The sequence below is a fragment of the Sphaerodactylus townsendi genome, linkage group LG02, assembly GCF_021028975.2.
Source record: "Sphaerodactylus townsendi isolate TG3544 linkage group LG02, MPM_Stown_v2.3, whole genome shotgun sequence".
Classification (NCBI taxonomy): domain Eukaryota; kingdom Metazoa; phylum Chordata; class Lepidosauria; order Squamata; family Sphaerodactylidae; genus Sphaerodactylus; species Sphaerodactylus townsendi.
Genome location: NC_059426.1, coordinates 160,252,986 through 160,278,453, shown reverse-complemented (window position 1 = coordinate 160,278,453; position 25,468 = coordinate 160,252,986). Strand labels below are relative to the sequence as shown.

Sequence of the window (25,468 nt, the reverse complement as noted above, 5' to 3'; positions counted from 1 at the left end):
GGGTGGGGGGGGGGGGGGGTGGGGGGGGGGGGGGGTGGGGGGGGGGGGGGGTGGGGGGGGGGGGGGGTGGGGGGGGGGGGGGGTGGGGGGGGGGGGGGGTGGGGGGGGGGGGGGGTGGGGGGGGGGGGGGGTGGGGGGGGGGGGGGGTGGGGGGGGGGGGGGGTGGGGGGGGGGGGGGGTGGGGGGGGGGGGGGGTGGGGGGGGGGGGGGGTGGGGGGGGGGGGGGGTGGGGGGGGGGGGGGGTGGGGGGGGGGGGGGGTGGGGGGGGGGGGGGGTGGGGGGGGGGGGGGGTGGGGGGGGGGGGGGGTGGGGGGGGGGGGGGGTGGGGGGGGGGGGGGGTGGGGGGGGGGGGGGGTGGGGGGGGGGGGGGGTGGGGGGGGGGGGGGGTGGGGGGGGGGGGGGGTGGGGGGGGGGGGGGGTGGGGGGGGGGGGGGGTGGGGGGGGGGGGGGGTGGGGGGGGGGGGGGGTGGGGGGGGGGGGGGGTGGGGGGGGGGGGGGGTGGGGGGGGGGGGGGGTGGGGGGGGGGGGGGGTGGGGGGGGGGGGGGGTGGGGGGGGGGGGGGGTGGGGGGGGGGGGGGGTGGGGGGGGGGGGGGGTGGGGGGGGGGGGGGGTGGGGGGGGGGGGGGGTGGGGGGGGGGGGGGGTGGGGGGGGGGGGGGGTGGGGGGGGGGGGGGGTGGGGGGGGGGGGGGGTGGGGGGGGGGGGGGGTGGGGGGGGGGGGGGGTGGGGGGGGGGGGGGGTGGGGGGGGGGGGGGGTGGGGGGGGGGGGGGGTGGGGGGGGGGGGGGGTGGGGGGGGGGGGGGGTGGGGGGGGGGGGGGGTGGGGGGGGGGGGGGGTGGGGGGGGGGGGGGGTGGGGGGGGGGGGGGGTGGGGGGGGGGGGGGGTGGGGGGGGGGGGGGGTGGGGGGGGGGGGGGGTGGGGGGGGGGGGGGGTGGGGGGGGGGGGGGGTGGGGGGGGGGGGGGGTGGGGGGGGGGGGGGGTGGGGGGGGGGGGGGGTGGGGGGGGGGGGGGGTGGGGGGGGGGGGGGGTGGGGGGGGGGGGGGGTGGGGGGGGGGGGGGGTGGGGGGGGGGGGGGGTGGGGGGGGGGGGGGGTGGGGGGGGGGGGGGGTGGGGGGGGGGGGGGGTGGGGGGGGGGGGGGGTGGGGGGGGGGGGGGGTGGGGGGGGGGGGGGGTGGGGGGGGGGGGGGGTGGGGGGGGGGGGGGGTGGGGGGGGGGGGGGGTGGGGGGGGGGGGGGGTGGGGGGGGGGGGGGGTGGGGGGGGGGGGGGGTGGGGGGGGGGGGGGGTGGGGGGGGGGGGGGGTGGGGGGGGGGGGGGGTGGGGGGGGGGGGGGGTGGGGGGGGGGGGGGGTGGGGGGGGGGGGGGGTGGGGGGGGGGGGGGGTGGGGGGGGGGGGGGGTGGGGGGGGGGGGGGGTGGGGGGGGGGGGGGGTGGGGGGGGGGGGGGGTGGGGGGGGGGGGGGGTGGGGGGGGGGGGGGGTGGGGGGGGGGGGGGGTGGGGGGGGGGGGGGGTGGGGGGGGGGGGGGGTGGGGGGGGGGGGGGGTGGGGGGGGGGGGGGGTGGGGGGGGGGGGGGGTGGGGGGGGGGGGGGGTGGGGGGGGGGGGGGGTGGGGGGGGGGGGGGGTGGGGGGGGGGGGGGGTGGGGGGGGGGGGGGGTGGGGGGGGGGGGGGGTGGGGGGGGGGGGGGGTGGGGGGGGGGGGGGGTGGGGGGGGGGGGGGGTGGGGGGGGGGGGGGGTGGGGGGGGGGGGGGGTGGGGGGGGGGGGGGGTGGGGGGGGGGGGGGGTGGGGGGGGGGGGGGGTGGGGGGGGGGGGGGGTGGGGGGGGGGGGGGGTGGGGGGGGGGGGGGGTGGGGGGGGGGGGGGGTGGGGGGGGGGGGGGGTGGGGGGGGGGGGGGGTGGGGGGGGGGGGGGGTGGGGGGGGGGGGGGGTGGGGGGGGGGGGGGGTGGGGGGGGGGGGGGGTGGGGGGGGGGGGGGGTGGGGGGGGGGGGGGGTGGGGGGGGGGGGGGGTGGGGGGGGGGGGGGGTGGGGGGGGGGGGGGGTGGGGGGGGGGGGGGGTGGGGGGGGGGGGGGGTGGGGGGGGGGGGGGGTGGGGGGGGGGGGGGGTGGGGGGGGGGGGGGGTGGGGGGGGGGGGGGGTGGGGGGGGGGGGGGGTGGGGGGGGGGGGGGGTGGGGGGGGGGGGGGGTGGGGGGGGGGGGGGGTGGGGGGGGGGGGGGGTGGGGGGGGGGGGGGGTGGGGGGGGGGGGGGGTGGGGGGGGGGGGGGGTGGGGGGGGGGGGGGGTGGGGGGGGGGGGGGGTGGGGGGGGGGGGGGGTGGGGGGGGGGGGGGGTGGGGGGGGGGGGGGGTGGGGGGGGGGGGGGGTGGGGGGGGGGGGGGGTGGGGGGGGGGGGGGGTGGGGGGGGGGGGGGGTGGGGGGGGGGGGGGGTGGGGGGGGGGGGGGGTGGGGGGGGGGGGGGGTGGGGGGGGGGGGGGGTGGGGGGGGGGGGGGGTGGGGGGGGGGGGGGGTGGGGGGGGGGGGGGGTGGGGGGGGGGGGGGGTGGGGGGGGGGGGGGGTGGGGGGGGGGGGGGGTGGGGGGGGGGGGGGGTGGGGGGGGGGGGGGGTGGGGGGGGGGGGGGGTGGGGGGGGGGGGGGGTGGGGGGGGGGGGGGGTGGGGGGGGGGGGGGGTGGGGGGGGGGGGGGGTGGGGGGGGGGGGGGGTGGGGGGGGGGGGGGGTGGGGGGGGGGGGGGGTGGGGGGGGGGGGGGGTGGGGGGGGGGGGGGGTGGGGGGGGGGGGGGGTGGGGGGGGGGGGGGGTGGGGGGGGGGGGGGGTGGGGGGGGGGGGGGGTGGGGGGGGGGGGGGGTGGGGGGGGGGGGGGGTGGGGGGGGGGGGGGGTGGGGGGGGGGGGGGGTGGGGGGGGGGGGGGGTGGGGGGGGGGGGGGGTGGGGGGGGGGGGGGGTGGGGGGGGGGGGGGGTGGGGGGGGGGGGGGGTGGGGGGGGGGGGGGGTGGGGGGGGGGGGGGGTGGGGGGGGGGGGGGGTGGGGGGGGGGGGGGGTGGGGGGGGGGGGGGGTGGGGGGGGGGGGGGGTGGGGGGGGGGGGGGGTGGGGGGGGGGGGGGGTGGGGGGGGGGGGGGGTGGGGGGGGGGGGGGGTGGGGGGGGGGGGGGGTGGGGGGGGGGGGGGGTGGGGGGGGGGGGGGGTGGGGGGGGGGGGGGGTGGGGGGGGGGGGGGGTGGGGGGGGGGGGGGGTGGGGGGGGGGGGGGGTGGGGGGGGGGGGGGGTGGGGGGGGGGGGGGGTGGGGGGGGGGGGGGGTGGGGGGGGGGGGGGGTGGGGGGGGGGGGGGGTGGGGGGGGGGGGGGGTGGGGGGGGGGGGGGGTGGGGGGGGGGGGGGGTGGGGGGGGGGGGGGGTGGGGGGGGGGGGGGGTGGGGGGGGGGGGGGGTGGGGGGGGGGGGGGGTGGGGGGGGGGGGGGGTGGGGGGGGGGGGGGGTGGGGGGGGGGGGGGGTGGGGGGGGGGGGGGGTGGGGGGGGGGGGGGGTGGGGGGGGGGGGGGGTGGGGGGGGGGGGGGGTGGGGGGGGGGGGGGGTGGGGGGGGGGGGGGGTGGGGGGGGGGGGGGGTGGGGGGGGGGGGGGGTGGGGGGGGGGGGGGGTGGGGGGGGGGGGGGGTGGGGGGGGGGGGGGGTGGGGGGGGGGGGGGGTGGGGGGGGGGGGGGGTGGGGGGGGGGGGGGGTGGGGGGGGGGGGGGGTGGGGGGGGGGGGGGGTGGGGGGGGGGGGGGGTGGGGGGGGGGGGGGGTGGGGGGGGGGGGGGGTGGGGGGGGGGGGGGGTGGGGGGGGGGGGGGGTGGGGGGGGGGGGGGGTGGGGGGGGGGGGGGGTGGGGGGGGGGGGGGGTGGGGGGGGGGGGGGGTGGGGGGGGGGGGGGGTGGGGGGGGGGGGGGGTGGGGGGGGGGGGGGGTGGGGGGGGGGGGGGGTGGGGGGGGGGGGGGGTGGGGGGGGGGGGGGGTGGGGGGGGGGGGGGGTGGGGGGGGGGGGGGGTGGGGGGGGGGGGGGGTGGGGGGGGGGGGGGGTGGGGGGGGGGGGGGGTGGGGGGGGGGGGGGGTGGGGGGGGGGGGGGGTGGGGGGGGGGGGGGGTGGGGGGGGGGGGGGGTGGGGGGGGGGGGGGGTGGGGGGGGGGGGGGGTGGGGGGGGGGGGGGGTGGGGGGGGGGGGGGGTGGGGGGGGGGGGGGGTGGGGGGGGGGGGGGGTGGGGGGGGGGGGGGGTGGGGGGGGGGGGGGGTGGGGGGGGGGGGGGGTGGGGGGGGGGGGGGGTGGGGGGGGGGGGGGGTGGGGGGGGGGGGGGGTGGGGGGGGGGGGGGGTGGGGGGGGGGGGGGGTGGGGGGGGGGGGGGGTGGGGGGGGGGGGGGGTGGGGGGGGGGGGGGGTGGGGGGGGGGGGGGGTGGGGGGGGGGGGGGGTGGGGGGGGGGGGGGGTGGGGGGGGGGGGGGGTGGGGGGGGGGGGGGGTGGGGGGGGGGGGGGGTGGGGGGGGGGGGGGGTGGGGGGGGGGGGGGGTGGGGGGGGGGGGGGGTGGGGGGGGGGGGGGGTGGGGGGGGGGGGGGGTGGGGGGGGGGGGGGGTGGGGGGGGGGGGGGGTGGGGGGGGGGGGGGGTGGGGGGGGGGGGGGGTGGGGGGGGGGGGGGGTGGGGGGGGGGGGGGGTGGGGGGGGGGGGGGGTGGGGGGGGGGGGGGGTGGGGGGGGGGGGGGGTGGGGGGGGGGGGGGGTGGGGGGGGGGGGGGGTGGGGGGGGGGGGGGGTGGGGGGGGGGGGGGGTGGGGGGGGGGGGGGGTGGGGGGGGGGGGGGGTGGGGGGGGGGGGGGGTGGGGGGGGGGGGGGGTGGGGGGGGGGGGGGGTGGGGGGGGGGGGGGGTGGGGGGGGGGGGGGGTGGGGGGGGGGGGGGGTGGGGGGGGGGGGGGGTGGGGGGGGGGGGGGGTGGGGGGGGGGGGGGGTGGGGGGGGGGGGGGGTGGGGGGGGGGGGGGGTGGGGGGGGGGGGGGGTGGGGGGGGGGGGGGGTGGGGGGGGGGGGGGGTGGGGGGGGGGGGGGGTGGGGGGGGGGGGGGGTGGGGGGGGGGGGGGGTGGGGGGGGGGGGGGGTGGGGGGGGGGGGGGGTGGGGGGGGGGGGGGGTGGGGGGGGGGGGGGGTGGGGGGGGGGGGGGGTGGGGGGGGGGGGGGGTGGGGGGGGGGGGGGGTGGGGGGGGGGGGGGGTGGGGGGGGGGGGGGGTGGGGGGGGGGGGGGGTGGGGGGGGGGGGGGGTGGGGGGGGGGGGGGGTGGGGGGGGGGGGGGGTGGGGGGGGGGGGGGGTGGGGGGGGGGGGGGGTGGGGGGGGGGGGGGGTGGGGGGGGGGGGGGGTGGGGGGGGGGGGGGGTGGGGGGGGGGGGGGGTGGGGGGGGGGGGGGGTGGGGGGGGGGGGGGGTGGGGGGGGGGGGGGGTGGGGGGGGGGGGGGGTGGGGGGGGGGGGGGGTGGGGGGGGGGGGGGGTGGGGGGGGGGGGGGGTGGGGGGGGGGGGGGGTGGGGGGGGGGGGGGGTGGGGGGGGGGGGGGGTGGGGGGGGGGGGGGGTGGGGGGGGGGGGGGGTGGGGGGGGGGGGGGGTGGGGGGGGGGGGGGGTGGGGGGGGGGGGGGGTGGGGGGGGGGGGGGGTGGGGGGGGGGGGGGGTGGGGGGGGGGGGGGGTGGGGGGGGGGGGGGGTGGGGGGGGGGGGGGGTGGGGGGGGGGGGGGGTGGGGGGGGGGGGGGGTGGGGGGGGGGGGGGGTGGGGGGGGGGGGGGGTGGGGGGGGGGGGGGGTGGGGGGGGGGGGGGGTGGGGGGGGGGGGGGGTGGGGGGGGGGGGGGGTGGGGGGGGGGGGGGGTGGGGGGGGGGGGGGGTGGGGGGGGGGGGGGGTGGGGGGGGGGGGGGGTGGGGGGGGGGGGGGGTGGGGGGGGGGGGGGGTGGGGGGGGGGGGGGGTGGGGGGGGGGGGGGGTGGGGGGGGGGGGGGGTGGGGGGGGGGGGGGGTGGGGGGGGGGGGGGGTGGGGGGGGGGGGGGGTGGGGGGGGGGGGGGGTGGGGGGGGGGGGGGGTGGGGGGGGGGGGGGGTGGGGGGGGGGGGGGGTGGGGGGGGGGGGGGGTGGGGGGGGGGGGGGGTGGGGGGGGGGGGGGGTGGGGGGGGGGGGGGGTGGGGGGGGGGGGGGGTGGGGGGGGGGGGGGGTGGGGGGGGGGGGGGGTGGGGGGGGGGGGGGGTGGGGGGGGGGGGGGGTGGGGGGGGGGGGGGGTGGGGGGGGGGGGGGGTGGGGGGGGGGGGGGGTGGGGGGGGGGGGGGGTGGGGGGGGGGGGGGGTGGGGGGGGGGGGGGGTGGGGGGGGGGGGGGGTGGGGGGGGGGGGGGGTGGGGGGGGGGGGGGGTGGGGGGGGGGGGGGGTGGGGGGGGGGGGGGGTGGGGGGGGGGGGGGGTGGGGGGGGGGGGGGGTGGGGGGGGGGGGGGGTGGGGGGGGGGGGGGGTGGGGGGGGGGGGGGGTGGGGGGGGGGGGGGGTGGGGGGGGGGGGGGGTGGGGGGGGGGGGGGGTGGGGGGGGGGGGGGGTGGGGGGGGGGGGGGGTGGGGGGGGGGGGGGGTGGGGGGGGGGGGGGGTGGGGGGGGGGGGGGGTGGGGGGGGGGGGGGGTGGGGGGGGGGGGGGGTGGGGGGGGGGGGGGGTGGGGGGGGGGGGGGGTGGGGGGGGGGGGGGGTGGGGGGGGGGGGGGGTGGGGGGGGGGGGGGGTGGGGGGGGGGGGGGGTGGGGGGGGGGGGGGGTGGGGGGGGGGGGGGGTGGGGGGGGGGGGGGGTGGGGGGGGGGGGGGGTGGGGGGGGGGGGGGGTGGGGGGGGGGGGGGGTGGGGGGGGGGGGGGGTGGGGGGGGGGGGGGGTGGGGGGGGGGGGGGGTGGGGGGGGGGGGGGGTGGGGGGGGGGGGGGGTGGGGGGGGGGGGGGGTGGGGGGGGGGGGGGGTGGGGGGGGGGGGGGGTGGGGGGGGGGGGGGGTGGGGGGGGGGGGGGGTGGGGGGGGGGGGGGGTGGGGGGGGGGGGGGGTGGGGGGGGGGGGGGGTGGGGGGGGGGGGGGGTGGGGGGGGGGGGGGGTGGGGGGGGGGGGGGGTGGGGGGGGGGGGGGGTGGGGGGGGGGGGGGGTGGGGGGGGGGGGGGGTGGGGGGGGGGGGGGGTGGGGGGGGGGGGGGGTGGGGGGGGGGGGGGGTGGGGGGGGGGGGGGGTGGGGGGGGGGGGGGGTGGGGGGGGGGGGGGGTGGGGGGGGGGGGGGGTGGGGGGGGGGGGGGGTGGGGGGGGGGGGGGGTGGGGGGGGGGGGGGGTGGGGGGGGGGGGGGGTGGGGGGGGGGGGGGGTGGGGGGGGGGGGGGGTGGGGGGGGGGGGGGGTGGGGGGGGGGGGGGGTGGGGGGGGGGGGGGGTGGGGGGGGGGGGGGGTGGGGGGGGGGGGGGGTGGGGGGGGGGGGGGGTGGGGGGGGGGGGGGGTGGGGGGGGGGGGGGGTGGGGGGGGGGGGGGGTGGGGGGGGGGGGGGGTGGGGGGGGGGGGGGGTGGGGGGGGGGGGGGGTGGGGGGGGGGGGGGGTGGGGGGGGGGGGGGGTGGGGGGGGGGGGGGGTGGGGGGGGGGGGGGGTGGGGGGGGGGGGGGGTGGGGGGGGGGGGGGGTGGGGGGGGGGGGGGGTGGGGGGGGGGGGGGGTGGGGGGGGGGGGGGGTGGGGGGGGGGGGGGGTGGGGGGGGGGGGGGGTGGGGGGGGGGGGGGGTGGGGGGGGGGGGGGGTGGGGGGGGGGGGGGGTGGGGGGGGGGGGGGGTGGGGGGGGGGGGGGGTGGGGGGGGGGGGGGGTGGGGGGGGGGGGGGGTGGGGGGGGGGGGGGGTGGGGGGGGGGGGGGGTGGGGGGGGGGGGGGGTGGGGGGGGGGGGGGGTGGGGGGGGGGGGGGGTGGGGGGGGGGGGGGGTGGGGGGGGGGGGGGGTGGGGGGGGGGGGGGGTGGGGGGGGGGGGGGGTGGGGGGGGGGGGGGGTGGGGGGGGGGGGGGGTGGGGGGGGGGGGGGGTGGGGGGGGGGGGGGGTGGGGGGGGGGGGGGGTGGGGGGGGGGGGGGGTGGGGGGGGGGGGGGGTGGGGGGGGGGGGGGGTGGGGGGGGGGGGGGGTGGGGGGGGGGGGGGGTGGGGGGGGGGGGGGGTGGGGGGGGGGGGGGGTGGGGGGGGGGGGGGGTGGGGGGGGGGGGGGGTGGGGGGGGGGGGGGGTGGGGGGGGGGGGGGGTGGGGGGGGGGGGGGGTGGGGGGGGGGGGGGGTGGGGGGGGGGGGGGGTGGGGGGGGGGGGGGGTGGGGGGGGGGGGGGGTGGGGGGGGGGGGGGGTGGGGGGGGGGGGGGGTGGGGGGGGGGGGGGGTGGGGGGGGGGGGGGGTGGGGGGGGGGGGGGGTGGGGGGGGGGGGGGGTGGGGGGGGGGGGGGGTGGGGGGGGGGGGGGGTGGGGGGGGGGGGGGGTGGGGGGGGGGGGGGGTGGGGGGGGGGGGGGGTGGGGGGGGGGGGGGGTGGGGGGGGGGGGGGGTGGGGGGGGGGGGGGGTGGGGGGGGGGGGGGGTGGGGGGGGGGGGGGGTGGGGGGGGGGGGGGGTGGGGGGGGGGGGGGGTGGGGGGGGGGGGGGGTGGGGGGGGGGGGGGGTGGGGGGGGGGGGGGGTGGGGGGGGGGGGGGGTGGGGGGGGGGGGGGGTGGGGGGGGGGGGGGGTGGGGGGGGGGGGGGGTGGGGGGGGGGGGGGGTGGGGGGGGGGGGGGGTGGGGGGGGGGGGGGGTGGGGGGGGGGGGGGGTGGGGGGGGGGGGGGGTGGGGGGGGGGGGGGGTGGGGGGGGGGGGGGGTGGGGGGGGGGGGGGGTGGGGGGGGGGGGGGGTGGGGGGGGGGGGGGGTGGGGGGGGGGGGGGGTGGGGGGGGGGGGGGGTGGGGGGGGGGGGGGGTGGGGGGGGGGGGGGGTGGGGGGGGGGGGGGGTGGGGGGGGGGGGGGGTGGGGGGGGGGGGGGGTGGGGGGGGGGGGGGGTGGGGGGGGGGGGGGGTGGGGGGGGGGGGGGGTGGGGGGGGGGGGGGGTGGGGGGGGGGGGGGGTGGGGGGGGGGGGGGGTGGGGGGGGGGGGGGGTGGGGGGGGGGGGGGGTGGGGGGGGGGGGGGGTGGGGGGGGGGGGGGGTGGGGGGGGGGGGGGGTGGGGGGGGGGGGGGGTGGGGGGGGGGGGGGGTGGGGGGGGGGGGGGGTGGGGGGGGGGGGGGGTGGGGGGGGGGGGGGGTGGGGGGGGGGGGGGGTGGGGGGGGGGGGGGGTGGGGGGGGGGGGGGGTGGGGGGGGGGGGGGGTGGGGGGGGGGGGGGGTGGGGGGGGGGGGGGGTGGGGGGGGGGGGGGGTGGGGGGGGGGGGGGGTGGGGGGGGGGGGGGGTGGGGGGGGGGGGGGGTGGGGGGGGGGGGGGGTGGGGGGGGGGGGGGGTGGGGGGGGGGGGGGGTGGGGGGGGGGGGGGGTGGGGGGGGGGGGGGGTGGGGGGGGGGGGGGGTGGGGGGGGGGGGGGGTGGGGGGGGGGGGGGGTGGGGGGGGGGGGGGGTGGGGGGGGGGGGGGGTGGGGGGGGGGGGGGGTGGGGGGGGGGGGGGGTGGGGGGGGGGGGGGGTGGGGGGGGGGGGGGGTGGGGGGGGGGGGGGGTGGGGGGGGGGGGGGGTGGGGGGGGGGGGGGGTGGGGGGGGGGGGGGGTGGGGGGGGGGGGGGGTGGGGGGGGGGGGGGGTGGGGGGGGGGGGGGGTGGGGGGGGGGGGGGGTGGGGGGGGGGGGGGGTGGGGGGGGGGGGGGGTGGGGGGGGGGGGGGGTGGGGGGGGGGGGGGGTGGGGGGGGGGGGGGGTGGGGGGGGGGGGGGGTGGGGGGGGGGGGGGGTGGGGGGGGGGGGGGGTGGGGGGGGGGGGGGGTGGGGGGGGGGGGGGGTGGGGGGGGGGGGGGGTGGGGGGGGGGGGGGGTGGGGGGGGGGGGGGGTGGGGGGGGGGGGGGGTGGGGGGGGGGGGGGGTGGGGGGGGGGGGGGGTGGGGGGGGGGGGGGGTGGGGGGGGGGGGGGGTGGGGGGGGGGGGGGGTGGGGGGGGGGGGGGGTGGGGGGGGGGGGGGGTGGGGGGGGGGGGGGGTGGGGGGGGGGGGGGGTGGGGGGGGGGGGGGGTGGGGGGGGGGGGGGGTGGGGGGGGGGGGGGGTGGGGGGGGGGGGGGGTGGGGGGGGGGGGGGGTGGGGGGGGGGGGGGGTGGGGGGGGGGGGGGGTGGGGGGGGGGGGGGGTGGGGGGGGGGGGGGGTGGGGGGGGGGGGGGGTGGGGGGGGGGGGGGGTGGGGGGGGGGGGGGGTGGGGGGGGGGGGGGGTGGGGGGGGGGGGGGGTGGGGGGGGGGGGGGGTGGGGGGGGGGGGGGGTGGGGGGGGGGGGGGGTGGGGGGGGGGGGGGGTGGGGGGGGGGGGGGGTGGGGGGGGGGGGGGGTGGGGGGGGGGGGGGGTGGGGGGGGGGGGGGGTGGGGGGGGGGGGGGGTGGGGGGGGGGGGGGGTGGGGGGGGGGGGGGGTGGGGGGGGGGGGGGGTGGGGGGGGGGGGGGGTGGGGGGGGGGGGGGGTGGGGGGGGGGGGGGGTGGGGGGGGGGGGGGGTGGGGGGGGGGGGGGGTGGGGGGGGGGGGGGGTGGGGGGGGGGGGGGGTGGGGGGGGGGGGGGGTGGGGGGGGGGGGGGGTGGGGGGGGGGGGGGGTGGGGGGGGGGGGGGGTGGGGGGGGGGGGGGGTGGGGGGGGGGGGGGGTGGGGGGGGGGGGGGGTGGGGGGGGGGGGGGGTGGGGGGGGGGGGGGGTGGGGGGGGGGGGGGGTGGGGGGGGGGGGGGGTGGGGGGGGGGGGGGGTGGGGGGGGGGGGGGGTGGGGGGGGGGGGGGGTGGGGGGGGGGGGGGGTGGGGGGGGGGGGGGGTGGGGGGGGGGGGGGGTGGGGGGGGGGGGGGGTGGGGGGGGGGGGGGGTGGGGGGGGGGGGGGGTGGGGGGGGGGGGGGGTGGGGGGGGGGGGGGGTGGGGGGGGGGGGGGGTGGGGGGGGGGGGGGGTGGGGGGGGGGGGGGGTAATAACATCTGGAGGGCTGCGAGTTTGACACCTAAATATGTGGACTGCTTAGAATGTTAAGGGTGGCCCAAGTTACATCTGATTCTGTTTCCAGTTGTTTCATAGCACATGCGCTGGATTTTTGCAGCTTATCCTTTTTCCTTGCTGTTTTATTCATTTTGGGATCCTTGTTGTTGTAAAGCAACGTACAGATATTATAGAGAGAGGTGGGGGTGTACACATTTTAAATTAATAAATGCTATCTCTGCCCCACTGGCCTGAGATATTACAATGCCAGTTTCCCTCCGGCGCAACTAAAGCAGAGAATGGGATCAGGCCACCTTGCGGAGGACTATTATCTGAAATCTCTATTACTCATACAGATTCATGAAAAGTCAGCATGGTGGGAAATTCCTAGAATAATTGTCTATTAATCTTACACACTCTACTGATAGCTCCTTGAAGGGCATTTTATACAAGTTGATCTCAGTTCAAAGACTAAATCAGTTTCCTGGTTTCTTGCCCAGGAGACCTAACAAAGCCTTAGTAAGAGATTGGAAGTAAATAACGTCCATCATTTTCCCCTCCTTAATTTTACCTTGTCAGTAAATAACACCTCTGAGTCCAATTCTAATCAGTATTGAAGGACTTGAACGCTTTTTTTTCATACCCTCTGTACAAAGTGTGAGGTTGGTTTCAAAATGAATCCACTCAGAAATATGATTGTAAGGCCAGTAATTTATTTTATTTTGGAAATGCCACCTTCCCAGCCAAATACAGTCCTCAAAGCAGCAAACATCAAATATCTTGGTGTGGAGTTGGAAAATCTAGTTTCTGAACCCCAGGAGCGGCAACAGGTACATAAGCGATCATTTGTTGCCTTCTTAATAGGATACCAGCATGAGTCACCTATAATGGGACACCAACACCAGACATTATGGCTAGAGCAATAGCAACAAAGGCTTTGTTTGCTACGGAATAATTAAAGTGAAGACCCAACAGTTTAGAACCCCTTTAGCAAAGGTCAGCAAACAAATAGTTCATTAAGGGATACAAAACCTTTAAAAAGTTCAAACACTGTTTGAAAGCTGATTCTGATTTAGATTCAAGAAGGAAGCAACGGGACATAATTCAAAGGAGGAAACAAAACCAGTGAAGAATATTACAAACAAGTCCTGGAGTAAAACCAGGGCAAGTTTTAAAGTGGATCTACTACTGTCAGTCCACGTAGTTCATTTGCCCTCTGACTGCCACTGGGTTCAGGATAAGGCTTTTAAGATTTCAATGTTTCCAAATTCCCTAATACAGCAGTCTAGCATTATTACCTTACAGTGGCACACGTGTATGTTCCTAAAGACACAATTCCATTATTAGTGAGACGTTTAAAACAACTTCTGGACAGTCAACATCAATTATGAGTTCACACTCTCAAGAGCTCTTACAAGACTGAAAGGAAAAGAAAATCATGAAGATAATACCCTTCACCATCCTTGTTTCATGCAGAAACGCCACATTTGGTAGTGGGGTAGTGGAGTGGTAGAAAAAGTTGTCATGTTGCAGCCAGTTTATGGCAACCCCATAGGGTTGTAACCAGAGGGACAGATAATAATTATTTTGTTTTAATAGATATATAATGCTAGTAGAATTTAGGTTTGATTTTGATTTTCTGTAAAAGGCTTTCCTTCCTGCTGTAAAACGTATGACTCCCTGAAACCATTGTCTAAGTCACAAGCTTGCGGAAACAAAAAAAAATTAGATTATGCTAAAGGTGGAGCCAGAGAAACAGGATGCAGAAAAACAATGAATCAGGCAACCGTGGTGAGAGCTAACTGAGCCACCCTGGGGCCAGGCACCTGCAAAATGCCCCCTAGAGGACGACTGGAGGGAGTGCAGGGGATTACAACAGGAAAGGCGGTCCCATAAATATGAGAGTTCCCAGACCATTAAGGGCTATATGGCAGCAACCCTCCATCAGCAACATCAAAATTCCTCTGAACTTGGGTTTGTCCTCTTGAAACTACACGAAGCGATTCCACTGCCCCCTTCCTCCCCAAAACCATGAACAGAGCTAGAAAAATATCCAAATGACTCAGGACAGATGGAAAGGAATTACACTGCTACAATCTCTCAATTTCCAGTTTTTCTGCAACCCAAACTGGCACTGATCATCGAGTTCTCCAGTGGCTGTGCTTTTTATCCACCCCTTCAATGTACAGAAATCAGCACAGTACAAACCTTCACACAACCTTCACACTAGTTTGATGCAAAAACACTTTACTACAAAAATAACATGCACCATGGGGGAAGAAAGGCTCACGGTGTGTCTCACAATGCACTGAATTTCATATTTTATCCTCCATCTAGAAAGCATTCGTTCCTTTTGTCTGTAAGCAGGGAATGATGCAAACTCATCCATTCTGTTCTGAATTACCTTGACAGTTTTATCCATAGATGCAGAAAGCAACATGTGACCCCACTTCTGTACAGGACACCATCGGACAACGTTGACGGGATCTCTGTGCTCAGACATATGGAACACCAAGCTGGTGGGAATTGCTGTGACGCCATAGTTAGATCCTATGTATGGCACGATGTATTTGGAAATTTCAATGGACATTCCATCTCCTGCAACACCAAGGTTGGCTGACTTATTTGCACTGTCTCCACCCTCTTTAGGGTCTTTTTCCTGTCTCAGTCTCTTGGGAATGTATGGTCTCAGCCCTTGCAAAGTAGGTTCACAGTCCCCAGGGGCCCTCTTCTGAGAATAATTCTCATTTTCAGAAAGTACTCGAGGCTTCTGCATGGAACTCAACCACTGCCCCGGACTACAAGTAGCCATCTGTAATGCAGCAGGATGTGCTACTGCCGAAGACTTTTTATCTGCCTGCATGTGATATAAAAGGGGATCGTTGTGGAAGACATTCTTTGTGGAGCCAGCTGTGTAGTCTACAGATTGGATTCGCCTCTCCGAAATTGCGTCAAATCCACTCCTGGACCCCACAGTAGTCATAGTGGGACTTGCAAGGTTAGCTTCACCGTGAAGAGCATCTTCGGATGTACCAGTATCTGTCTCAGAGTCCGAATCATCATATGCGACTAATGAGCTCATTGAGTCAGTTATGTGAAAATTCTGCAGCTTCTGCCTTCACAGCCTCATGGTGAATAGTCTCTACAATGAAAAGAATCGACATTTCAAATCAATGTTTCCCTGTAAATGTTGTCTGTCAAAGAAACACAAGGCGCTCTTACAATCACTTGCCAATTCAATATGCAAAGTTTAACCCCTATATTAGATCATCATCTTAGGGCTGGTTCCAAGGTTTGGGGGCTGGTTCCCTTTAATCGCCCACCAGGCACCCTGCCTGTGCCTCCCTTCCACCTCACCCATGTGCTCTCACCTGGGCGTCCTTCCCACACCTACTCCCCAAGTTCAAACACATGCTAACCCTTTGTCCAATTGTTCTGGGCAGTTCATACAACTGAAAGCGCCTATCAGCCAATGCTGGGCAGCACACACAGCCAGGAATGTTGGTGAAAAAGAACTCACAAGTAAGCAGGGTAGAGAAAAGTAGGTGTGTTTCCGCACTCCTACATTCCTGCTGAGTGACCTTGGGCTAGTCACAGTTCTTCGGAACTCTCTCAGCCCCACCTACCTCACAAGGTGTGGGGAGATGAAGGGAAAGGAGCTTGTAAGCTACCTTGAGTCTCCTTACAGGAGAGAAAGGTGGGGTATAAATCCAAACTCTTCTTCTAGGTTATGAGGTCAGTGGCCACGGGTCCTATTTAGAGCTCCAGGCCCTGGAAGCTGCCTCACCTCAAGGAATGTGGACACTAGCCCTGATTCATAGAGTGTTATCACTCTGCTCACTACATTCTCCATTGGTCATTTTACAAGTCTTACTCACACTTCATTGTAAATACTATTAATACCAGGTTGGCCTATGACAATCATCCCAAAAAACCTTATATAGTGTGGATGCTAGAAACAAACAGGCTGGAGAGTTCTAGGTTAAAGCCCTTAAATAGTAGGAAAGTTAATGGATTACCTCAGCCTCGTTATTCTCTCTCAACCTAATCTATCTCATAGGGTTGTTGTGATAAGCAGAACAAGGCAAATTGCATACCCTGAGCTCCCTGAAGGAAGGACAGCATAAACAGTGCAGCTGACTCAGTACTGGGAAGGATCCAAAGAGGAAAATAAAGAAAGCTGAGCTTTCCAGAGGACAAGTCCCATGAAGAAAGTTTGATGGTGCCTACCTAAGAGAAGACTGAAGAGAGACACAATCATGCTCTTCAACTACCCAAAGGTCTTTCATATGGAAGAGGGTGAACATTTGCTTACCATTGAAGACAAAACTAGATCTAATCGGCAAAAGTTACAGAAGGATAGATTTCAGTTGTACATTAGGAGAAATTTCCTGACAATAATAGTGGTTTTATAGCAGAACCAATTACCTACAAGACTTTGCTGATGGTTTTCAACTAGGGATGCTATTTGCTTGCTATTAGAAGGCAAACCCTCAATGGGACTGGGAAGGGAGAAACAGCATCATTTCTGGTTGGAAACCAGAAGTGACACCATTGAAATGCTCTAGGAATTGTTCCACTCTCTATGGTTTTTACCATAGACATTGGGGGAATCCTAGAGTGCAATGCAGTGACATCATTTCCACGATCCTAGGAAGAAGTGACTTTGCAAAATGGAGCCATATAATTCTGCAAGTCTCCACCCTCCAAATCAGTGGTTCTCAACCTTCCTAATGCCACGACCCTTTAATACAGTTCCTCATGTTGTGATGACCCCCAACCCTAACATTTATCCATTTTACAGATGGAGAACACTGATGCAGAGAGTCTCAGGCGACCCCCTGTGAAAGGGTCATTCGACCCCCAAAGGGGTCGCGACCCCCAGGTTGAGAACCACTGCTCCAAATGCTCCTACCACTATGTGGGTCCGGGATGACAACCATATCTTCAATCACAGCCATCAGCTGAGAACAGGGTTGCCAGTTGGTGGCTGGAACTCTCTTGATATTGCAACTGACTCCAGGCTACAGAGCTCAGTTCTCATGGAGAAAATGGCTGTATTGGAGAATGACATTATACTCTGCTGACATCCCTCCCCTTCTTAACCCCTGCCTTCCCCAGGCTTCACCCACAAAATAACCTGGAATTTCCCAACCCAGAGCTGGCAACCCTACAGAATGCTCCATTTTTGGATACCATGAATTGAGCGAGGGAGTGGACTAGATGCCCTATGAGGCACCTTCCAACTCTGGCTGCATAAAATTAATAAAAGGGAAGAGAGTTTGTCGTTTGCTTGGGGGGGAAAGCATTCTGCATGGGACTGGCACTGAAAGGAAGCTTTATCCCACCCCCCACTTCTAAGACATTTGTGGAGGTATAAGTTTTGCAACCCTTCCTGGTGCCACTGGACTCTTGCTCAATGATCCTACCCAGCGTTATTCCACTTCAATTCTGCACACTGTCAAGGAGCTTTCCTCCCCGCTTCCAAGGGGCAAAGGCAGCTCCTGAGCTCAGTGCCTTGCAAGTCTCCTGGGGAGGGAGGGAGCGAAGAACTAAACTATTGTAGCATCACTTACAGGCGGAGCGGGGAAAGAAGCATTGCACTTATGTATTCCCCCAAGCGGCATCCCTCAGGCATCACTACGACAATCCCCCCCAAGAAACTCGACCCCAACCTCAAACGTTCCTACCTCTTTCTTTCGCAGCCGCCTGACTCCGCCTCCTGCCGACGTCACTGGCGTCCGCGTTCCCTTCTCATTGGTTCCGGGCTGGGAGCGTGTTTCCTAGCCGGACGGAAAGGAGCGACGCACCGCCCTGCGCATGCTGATGCAACTCGGTTGACATCGGCCCCACAGGCGACCGGGGAAGCGGCCGGTTCCGTGGACAGGTAAGAAGGGAATGCGGGGAGATCCGGAGGCGGCTTGATCCAGTGGCTGTCCGCTCTTTCAGGGCTCCGTGAAGTAGGTACCGGAAAGCCTGTCTTGTTAAGTCCCGGCCAGTGGCGCTGTCCTACATTGCAGGAACCGGCTGGTGACCGGCTGCGTCGAAAAACGCCTCCACGGTCTGGACAGGTCACGCCTGTCCCCGTGCAAGAATAAAGTGGTAGCTGTGAGTGTTCTTTTGCGTTAAGGCGAAAATCTTCTTGCAAAGCGCAAAAGAAGTGCGGTAAAAAGAACGATTCATTCACCCTTTTTCGTTTATTTAGATGTTTACATCCTTGTTTTCTCTCCCCAAATGGGAGTTCGTCAGTTTTATCCTTCTAGCTACCAGCTTGCGAGGTAGGTTAGGACGAAAAGAAAAAAAAGAAAAGTTTGGATTTATACCCTGCTTTTCTTAACTGTGAGGAGTCTCAACAGAGTCCTCCCCCCCCCAAAAACATATACCTTATGAAGTAGGTGAGCTGAGAGAGTTGTGAGAGAACTGTGACTGGTCCAACCAACTCTAGACAATCCAGTAAGGTTTTTAAGGCAAGAGACTTATAGAGGTGGTTTGCCATTGCCTTCCTCTGCACAGCAACTTTGAACTTCCTTCGTGGTCTCCCATCCAAGTACCAACTAGGGCCAACACTGCTTCTTTTCTCAGATCTGACAAGATCAGACTAGCCTAGGTCATCCAGTTCAGGGCCAAGAGCCCTTACTGAGCCAAATAAATAATTGCTGAGAAGCAAGAATACATTCCATCCTTAAAATGCTTTACCATACATGTAGCAAACTGAAGAAGCACTGTGTAGCTAACCATTCCTGCATCTGTCATATTATAGAGATAGTGAATGTTTTGACACTCTAGGAATCTTTTCCAGTTCACCCCAAGCATTACACAAGATTCTGGAGAGTGACTTAGGCTCTTAGGTCATCTGAGTTGGCCACACCTCTTGGGCTTAGTTGTCATACTGCATGAATTAAGAATACTTTCCATAATTTGTCTCCTATTGCTGCACATTGCAGTGGGAAAGTCATTTCTAGAAAGGCCTGCCAGCCATTATTGATTTTCCCAATTACATATTCTATTCATTCAGCCTTTATTGGCATTAAAATCAGTATAAAGCACAAAGTGCAAAACATGTAATCAGTTCTTAGAATCATGCACAAAACCCATTACAATAACTTACATTTGACTTGGCAACTCTTTCACAAACATCAGCCGTATCTTTGTTGAGGAGAAAATTTATCAATTCAATCCCTGCACTATTCATTTTTTTCTGCAAGGATAGGAGAGATCAGTCTTTCATGCAATGCTCTGTGAGTTGGACAGCCCAATAAAATGTGTTGAACTGTTTCAACAGCTCCCACTGCACAGGGGCATACTCTCTTATCTAATGGTATTCTTTGAAATCTCTCAAATAACTTAACGGATGGAAGGGAATTAAAACAAGCTAATGACTGTTTTGGATTTTTGAGGAGAGATAAATATTCAGCTATTTTGCCTGGCGATAATTTAATTCCTAAGGAGACAGGGGAACAACTCGTGCCCACTTCTCTCAACAATTCATGTTCATTTTCTAGGATCATTCTATTTATAACAGGTTTCTGGGCCAGAAGTAATAAAAAATAGGTCCAGCGATAAACCCATGGAGTTTAATTTCTTTTCCATTATATTTATCCACTTAAAGTGACATGATTCTGACTGCAGTTGATACAATAGGCTATGAGAATCTGTACGAGAAGTGTACTCGAATCCAGAATTTAAATGCTCTGAGTTTCTCTCCCATTTGAACAGGGCCACTTGGCACACTACCTGTATTGCTTAATAAACCCTGCTCAAAGGAGAGCCATAATGCTAGCCAGGTTTAATGTTATGCCTTCTGCCTTATTACATGGCAGATTTAACAAGCAAGAAAAGGCTAATAGACTGTGCTCGTGTAATGATGGCTCAGTTGAATCTCTGGCCCACCAATTACTTCACTGTCTCAGATTCAAGGAAATCAGATCCAAGTATGTGAATCTTACTCCTTTACATTTACCCGATCTCCCCGATTTATTTAGATTACACTACTTGCTGGACAATCCTGATCCTTCTCTCTGTATGATAGTGGCAGACTTTCTCCTGGAAATTACTAAATGCCAGTAGATTTCCCTCCACTTAACATTTATTTCCTGTACTGTATATGTTTTAAATCAGTTTTTTACTTTTGTTGTACTGTTGTCTATGCCTATAAAGGCTTGCTGAGAAAAAAAATGCTCTGAGCCAAGCCAGTGTTTCCATCTTGTGTTGTCCCATTTCCATACGCGGTACTATGTTGTCCCGTTTCCATATATGGAACACATTTTGGTACACTCAAAATCCTCCACAAAAAGCCAGACTGTAGATTCTAGTGACTGCTTGACCGAGTCAGTCCATATAGGGGGCCCATATAGTAATTGGGCACTTATTTTAGCATTAAATTTTTTAAATGCAGCTGGAATAAATTGTTGGCCCTTGTTATAATAGAAATGACTGATTGCCTCGGCTGAATAGTTGGCTTTATTAATTTCAATAACAAAAACTTGTTATATAATTTACCGATAACAGACAATAAGCTTATAGGTCTAAAGTTAGAAGGGCACTTGGGGTCCCCTTTTTATATATGGGTTTAACTGTAGCATTTATCCATGACTTAGGCAGGATACCTGAATTGTTAATTGACGTGAATAATGACACCAGCAAAGGGGCCCACCATTCGGAGTTGACCTTTAATATCTCTGGTATTATTAAATCAAGTCCAATCAGTTTGCCAGATTTAAATTGTTGAATGAGATCTAAGATCTCTTCAGTTGAGACACCACTCAGGGTAACCTATTTGTATATCCTCTGGGCTTATGTCAGATACCTTTTCATCATGAAATAAGAGAGTGTTATATTTTAACCAACCCTCAGGTGTAATGCACTCTGCATCGGGGGAGTCCCTTCTTATTCCCCCATTAACTAACATCCAAAATAACCTACTATTGCTAGAGACTGTGGCATACTAAATCTGCTCCCAGCATTGCTTAAAATACTCTGCTCTTTTCTTTTTAATGAGTTGGCTCTGGGTATGTTTGAGTGCAAATATTTATTTGGAACGTGTTGTTGCTCCCATTGAGCGAAAATGACTGCACAATTCCCTAATGTGGGTATTTAGTAATTTACACTCGCCGTCAAACCAGCTGACACCCTTCACTCCATTATTCCTTGTTTCCATCTTAACAGTTAAAAGGTTTGTGATATAAAAAAATGAAAGACTCAAAACTGTCAATTCTCTCTTGCGAATTATTGTAATTACTAAAAGATGTCCCAACATTCAAATTATCAGAACTATTTAAAATTGTCAGAATTGTAAGGGCAACACTGAGAAGGAGCCACTCAGCTGATCTAATTGTCAAGTCCTAACAAATATCAGGTGACCAGATCATTTGGGTCATATCATAAACCGCTACTTTTTGTGTTTGTGGATCTTGTTCAATTTGGAAGACACTAATTAAGGGAAGATGATCGCTAATAACGGTGTCTCCAACAGTAAAAGATCTTAAATAATTTTTCATAATCGGGGAGATTAACAAGTAATATATCACAACCCCTTGGGATTATAAATGTATACTGTCCTGCATTTGCAAAATAGCATACACCATTTAGCCGGGTTTTATTGCAGCTTAAAGCTAATCTTGCTAATTTGCGACCAGCCTTATTGACTATCCCATCTTTAAAGTTGATGAAAGACTATTCCATACTTCTGGCAAGAACTCCTTATCTTGGCTTGAGGGCATATATACATTGACCATAATGACCCTTAGGTTCTTAAAGTCAGTCATTTAAGAGAGAGCTATAGTATTACGTGAACTCAGCTCACTAGATTTAAAAGCATGAGAGATCAAAATTGAGTGTCCCCCTGTGGGTCAGCCGTAGTCTTTTTGTCAGGAACAGTATACATAGTAAATCCATTAATACTAATAGGAGTGGTAGTCTAGGTTTCTTGCAGTAGAATGATATCAAAATATTGTAAATAACTGAGAAACACAATATTATTAGCCTTATTCCCCCAACCAGCAGTGTTCCGCGAGATTACTTTAATATCACCAGAGGGCTCATTAGCTGGACTTAGTCAAGTTGATACATCTGAATCCTCAACAGGTGAGTTGATGTTATGCTGTATATATCTACTATCAGTTCCTTCTGCAACAACTGAAACCTGTTGGCTACTTGTCCAATTCTTTGTGGAATTTGAATGGTTGCTCTGAACTAACATATGTAAGTAACCTTCTCATGAGAGATGGCGCCAAACAAGGTCAACGGTTGCGTTGCTCCCAGCTGTTAGGCAGCTAAGATCGCTGGGTTCTTCATCTTTTCTTTTGGATTTGGAGTTGGGGGTCACTTATACTGATTTTGAACATAATTTGTGAAAAGCACTCTGAGAACTGAAACTATTATTCTGTCCTGCTGTTTGTGAAGAGTTTGTTCTTAATTGGCAATCACAGCAGCAGTTGTAGGCAAGAATGGGAGCAAGGGAACTCAAACACTCTTCCCCTCTCTCACAAGAGCTGAAAAGAAAGAGGTAAAGCAAAATGGAGTATTATTTGCAAGATAAATCTCCTGCAGAGGATCTGTTAGACGGTCTCCCTCTTGAGAATAGATTTACAGCTGTGGATAATTTACAGTCTTCAGACATTTGGATGAAGGCTCGGTGCAAACAGAGCCAGTAAAAGTGTTTGTAGCACAGGACGATTCAAGACATACATTAATTGAAAGAACTCTCAACTACATCAGAGGTCATTTCCTACCAAGCCTCTTTGATACCCTCAACCCTGGAATTACTACTGGAAAATTTAAAGAGCCTGGCTGCCAAACCGGACTCCCTGAATAATTTATGCCAAATAGTGGAGCAAGATAGCACACAAAGGGTCTGTGAATGTACACGGAACACCTTCAGATCTCGCAGGACTTTTCCCTCTCCTAGACCATATGTTCAAAATGGATTGTCATTATTGGAGGCTCTGAGCTGAACTCAAAGAAATGGCATAACATTCACCCAATCAAAGAATCTCTGAGGTTAATATTGAAATGTAAAACAACTGAATTAAAGTTACTGGGATGTGATATGCTCCCTAAAGAAGGCTAGCATCGCAGACTTGTACTAACCTTTGCACACAGGGAGACCCCAGACCGTATATTTTATATGCAGAAATTTTTGTTTTACAAATGTGACATCAGAGTGGTAAAAGTGCTTAAATATCTAAGCATAAATAAAATCACAAATAGAAGTGAGCCATCTTGCCCCTGTATTGGGAATAATCTTTCAACAATAAATGAAATAGAGATGAATTGGAAACAAATGGCTCTGAATTTAACTTCAATTAACAGTGCTCTACCACGAGCTACAGTAACCCTTCAGGATAACAACTTTTATATAAAACCTAGTATTTCAATGAGATGGTTAGATAAGGATTTTCTGATGGAGGACACAAATAAAAATCTGCCTTCCTCATGCATTTCACCTCCTCAGTCAGCAGACTCTTTCAATGATGCTGAACTGGTGACTGTGGATAGTTCTTCCAAAGAGAAGGTTGATACCACTGACTTCTCATTAGCTGATGTTAAACAAAAGCAAGACTCTTTATGGCAAAATAAGTTCCCCATGGAATGGGAAGTCGCTCTGAGGTCAGAGATATTATTACAGAAAGTCACAGAGTGTGCAGAGATGGCAAGGCTGATGGCGGTTATTAGAGACAAGAATACCAACAATTTTCTGAAAGACTGGAAATCCTTTGCAGAGTATTTATTGACAACATAGTCAAACAGAGAAACAACGGCAGGATCTGAGGCTTAAAGGAAAACAGCATATTGGATTAAGACAACTTCATAAGGAGGACTAAAAGTGAAAAAAAAATGGATACCCTGTTTCTCCGAAAATAAGACATCCCCTGAAAATAAAACATACCAGAGGTTTTGCTGAAGTGCTAAATATAAGGCATCCCCCGAAAGTAAGACGTACCGGTAGCAAAGTTTTTGTTTGGAAGCGTGTGCGCCCCCAAATCCCTCCCGCTTCCTGCCTCGCTTGGCTCCACCCCAACAAACTGGTTTGTGATGACAACTATTGTACAGTCTATAATAAATGTTCATTTTTTTTTGTTCAACAATAAATGTGAATTCTTCTTCATGGAAAAATAAGACATCCCCTGAAAATAAGACATAGTGCATCTTTGAGAGCAAAAATTAATATAAGACACTGTCTTATTTTTGGAGAAACAGGGTATTAATTATACAGCACGAGTTAGACTTATGTTTGGATCCTTAGTGAGGTAGCTGGAAGTCACCATATATAAGCGTAAGTGTTTGTGTATGTGGTTTTTTTCCCATCTTTTCATTTAGTATTACTATTATGGGGGGAGGGGGATTAGATTGGATTTTTTCTTTATCTTTCTATGTATGTGTTATTCAGATGAGTAAAATGAATAAAAATTCTCAGAAAAAAAGAGAGAGACATGTGGCCGAACGACAGGAAAAACGCAGGTCCAAGAACTTTTGGAGCTGGATCAAATAAGCACCATGAATTTTATTGAACAGAGTCTTTTTCATCAAACCTCCAAAAATGTCTCTCTGGCTTCAATATCTCCAACAGAGGATCTGATCTTTGAGGAAGAAGTATTTGAGGCCTGTAAAGAAATTTCACGAAAGGAACAGACTGCAGTAACTAACAGATTAGAAAGAACTAAAGAGCGGCTTCAATCAATTTCAAATGAGCAGATCAATATCCAAGTTGGAAAATCTGATAGAACCAACATATTTTCACAGGAAGATCCCTAATGAGTTTGATTGGAAAGGAAAGAACATCATATCGAAGTTCAAATCCATATGCCTCACCCTAAATTGGCTGTCAACATGCCACATGGGGGCTTCTAATTACACAATGTTGATAAGCTTTCAAGGAACCAAAGGGGTATCCAAAGAGCAGTTTGAAGACTATTACCATATTGCATCACTGAAAAGAAAGTTTTAAAAAATTAAGGATATTCCTTAAAACTCTAATCAGCTGCACATTGTTGTATATAATGTACTTTGATCTTTACTGATTTCCTCATGGAACAATCAATAAGGAACTAATCCATTGCATTGTGTAACTGTGAGTTTTAAAAGTCCTGTGATAACGCAAAGCCTCCCAGCAGCGTAACTGTAGAAAGGAAGTATTGTTCTGTTTAAATAGCTTGGGAAAGGGAGCATCTGTGAGGTTAGATTACTTCCTCAAATGAGAGCTTCGCTATCTTCTGGGGTAGAAAAACTGCGTGCTTTAAAATTCGGCTATGGATTATTCAGCAAGTGAACAAGCTGCTTAGGAAGGCTGGAAAATCTCATTTCCTATTCATTTTTCAATGAAAAACTTGGCCTTTTTTCTGCTAGGAGTGCGCTAGCTTTAATTGTGTTGGATATTCTAGCCTGCCAAAAGAATGGCTAGAGGGCCTAGAAAATTAGTCCGGCCTTCTAAATTCTATTCAGACCTGTGATTGATGTAGGGGATCAACAACTGCAGTAGCTGTTCGAAGAACAAGTGAGAATTGCAGGGAGAAGAGGGGCCAACAGCTGATGATGTCCCAGTCTGCCATTGTAGAACACAGTCTCAGCAGCTGCACTGTACAGAAGTTCTATTAAAAGAGCCTCAGAATTCAAACCAAACTCTGTCTGAAGAAGTATCAACTGGGGTGGGGGGCTGTTCTGTTCCCCAAGTAACACAATCTAAAGGTGCCCTATTCTTGGGTGGAACAGAGTGGGAGGCACACAAACACGGTGTCACAGTTCAAAAACAAGGTTTGTTGCTTAGAAGATTTGAGACCCTAACTCCTCCCAGGGTCTGCCTAAGATAAGGTACTTGCTTGACTGATGAACAAACTTGAAGCTGTAGACTTTTATTCTTCCTTGACTCCTTTCAAGAAAGTCCGCTTGTCTATACTTCCTTCTGATTCCTTCAGTCTTTTGCTGGATACTACTTTCTGTTGACACCTTAACTTTATGCTCTCTCTATACACCTTGGACGTAACAGATATTGCAGCCTTCCAACTACCCTTGGCACCTTAGACTGACTGACTGATTGACTGACTGAGCTAAACAGGGGCATTGCTGGGTAATGAAGGAAGACTGCCTTTAGGGAAATTTCTTAAAGGGACAGGGTCTGACTAAAATTCCCTCCCTTAGAAGACTATACAAGGAACTAAACCCATTGTAACTGTAGGGATGACTGATGCTTAATGAGAAAATAATAAAAGCTTCTCTGGGGGCGTAACAGGGGCTGTAGCAGCACCATAATGAGAAAAGGGAACATTGCCCAAGACGACAAACAAATGTGTGGCTTGAGTGGGTTCAAGCATGGAGGGGGGTTTTTTGTAAACATCATGCCTAATTGCAGTAGCACATCAGCTGTGTTGTGTCAATGCCTGTGACCTTACGCTTTTGTGAAGATGACTGTTTCTAATAGTAGAA

General features: G+C 64.3%; 2 protein-coding genes across 5 annotated transcripts in view; one reads left to right on the top strand and one right to left on the bottom strand.

Annotated features, from left to right (window-relative positions):
- WDR25 (WD repeat domain 25) overlaps window positions 1-16,770 on the bottom strand; it is a 126,566-nt gene extending 109,796 nt beyond the window's left edge. The window contains exons 1-2 of one of the 4 annotated variants that reach the window (XM_048486509.1): window positions 16,741-16,770; window positions 13,455-14,192 (exon numbers count right to left, since the gene is read on the bottom strand). In XM_048486509.1, coding sequence (XP_048342466.1) covers window positions 13,455-14,132 — 678 coding nt within the window. In that variant the 5' untranslated portion in view covers window positions 14,133-14,192; window positions 16,741-16,770. The other 3 variants (XM_048486508.1, XM_048486510.1, XM_048486511.1) reach the window with 3 other exon arrangements.
- A 62-nt stretch (window positions 16,771-16,832) lies between these two features.
- WARS1 (tryptophanyl-tRNA synthetase 1) overlaps window positions 16,833-25,468 on the top strand; it is a 39,180-nt gene continuing 30,544 nt past the window's right edge. Inside the window, exon 1 of the mRNA XM_048485391.1 lies at window positions 16,833-16,937. The gene's annotated coding sequence lies outside the window, so the exon portion shown is untranslated. The remainder of the gene's footprint in view (window positions 16,938-25,468) is intronic.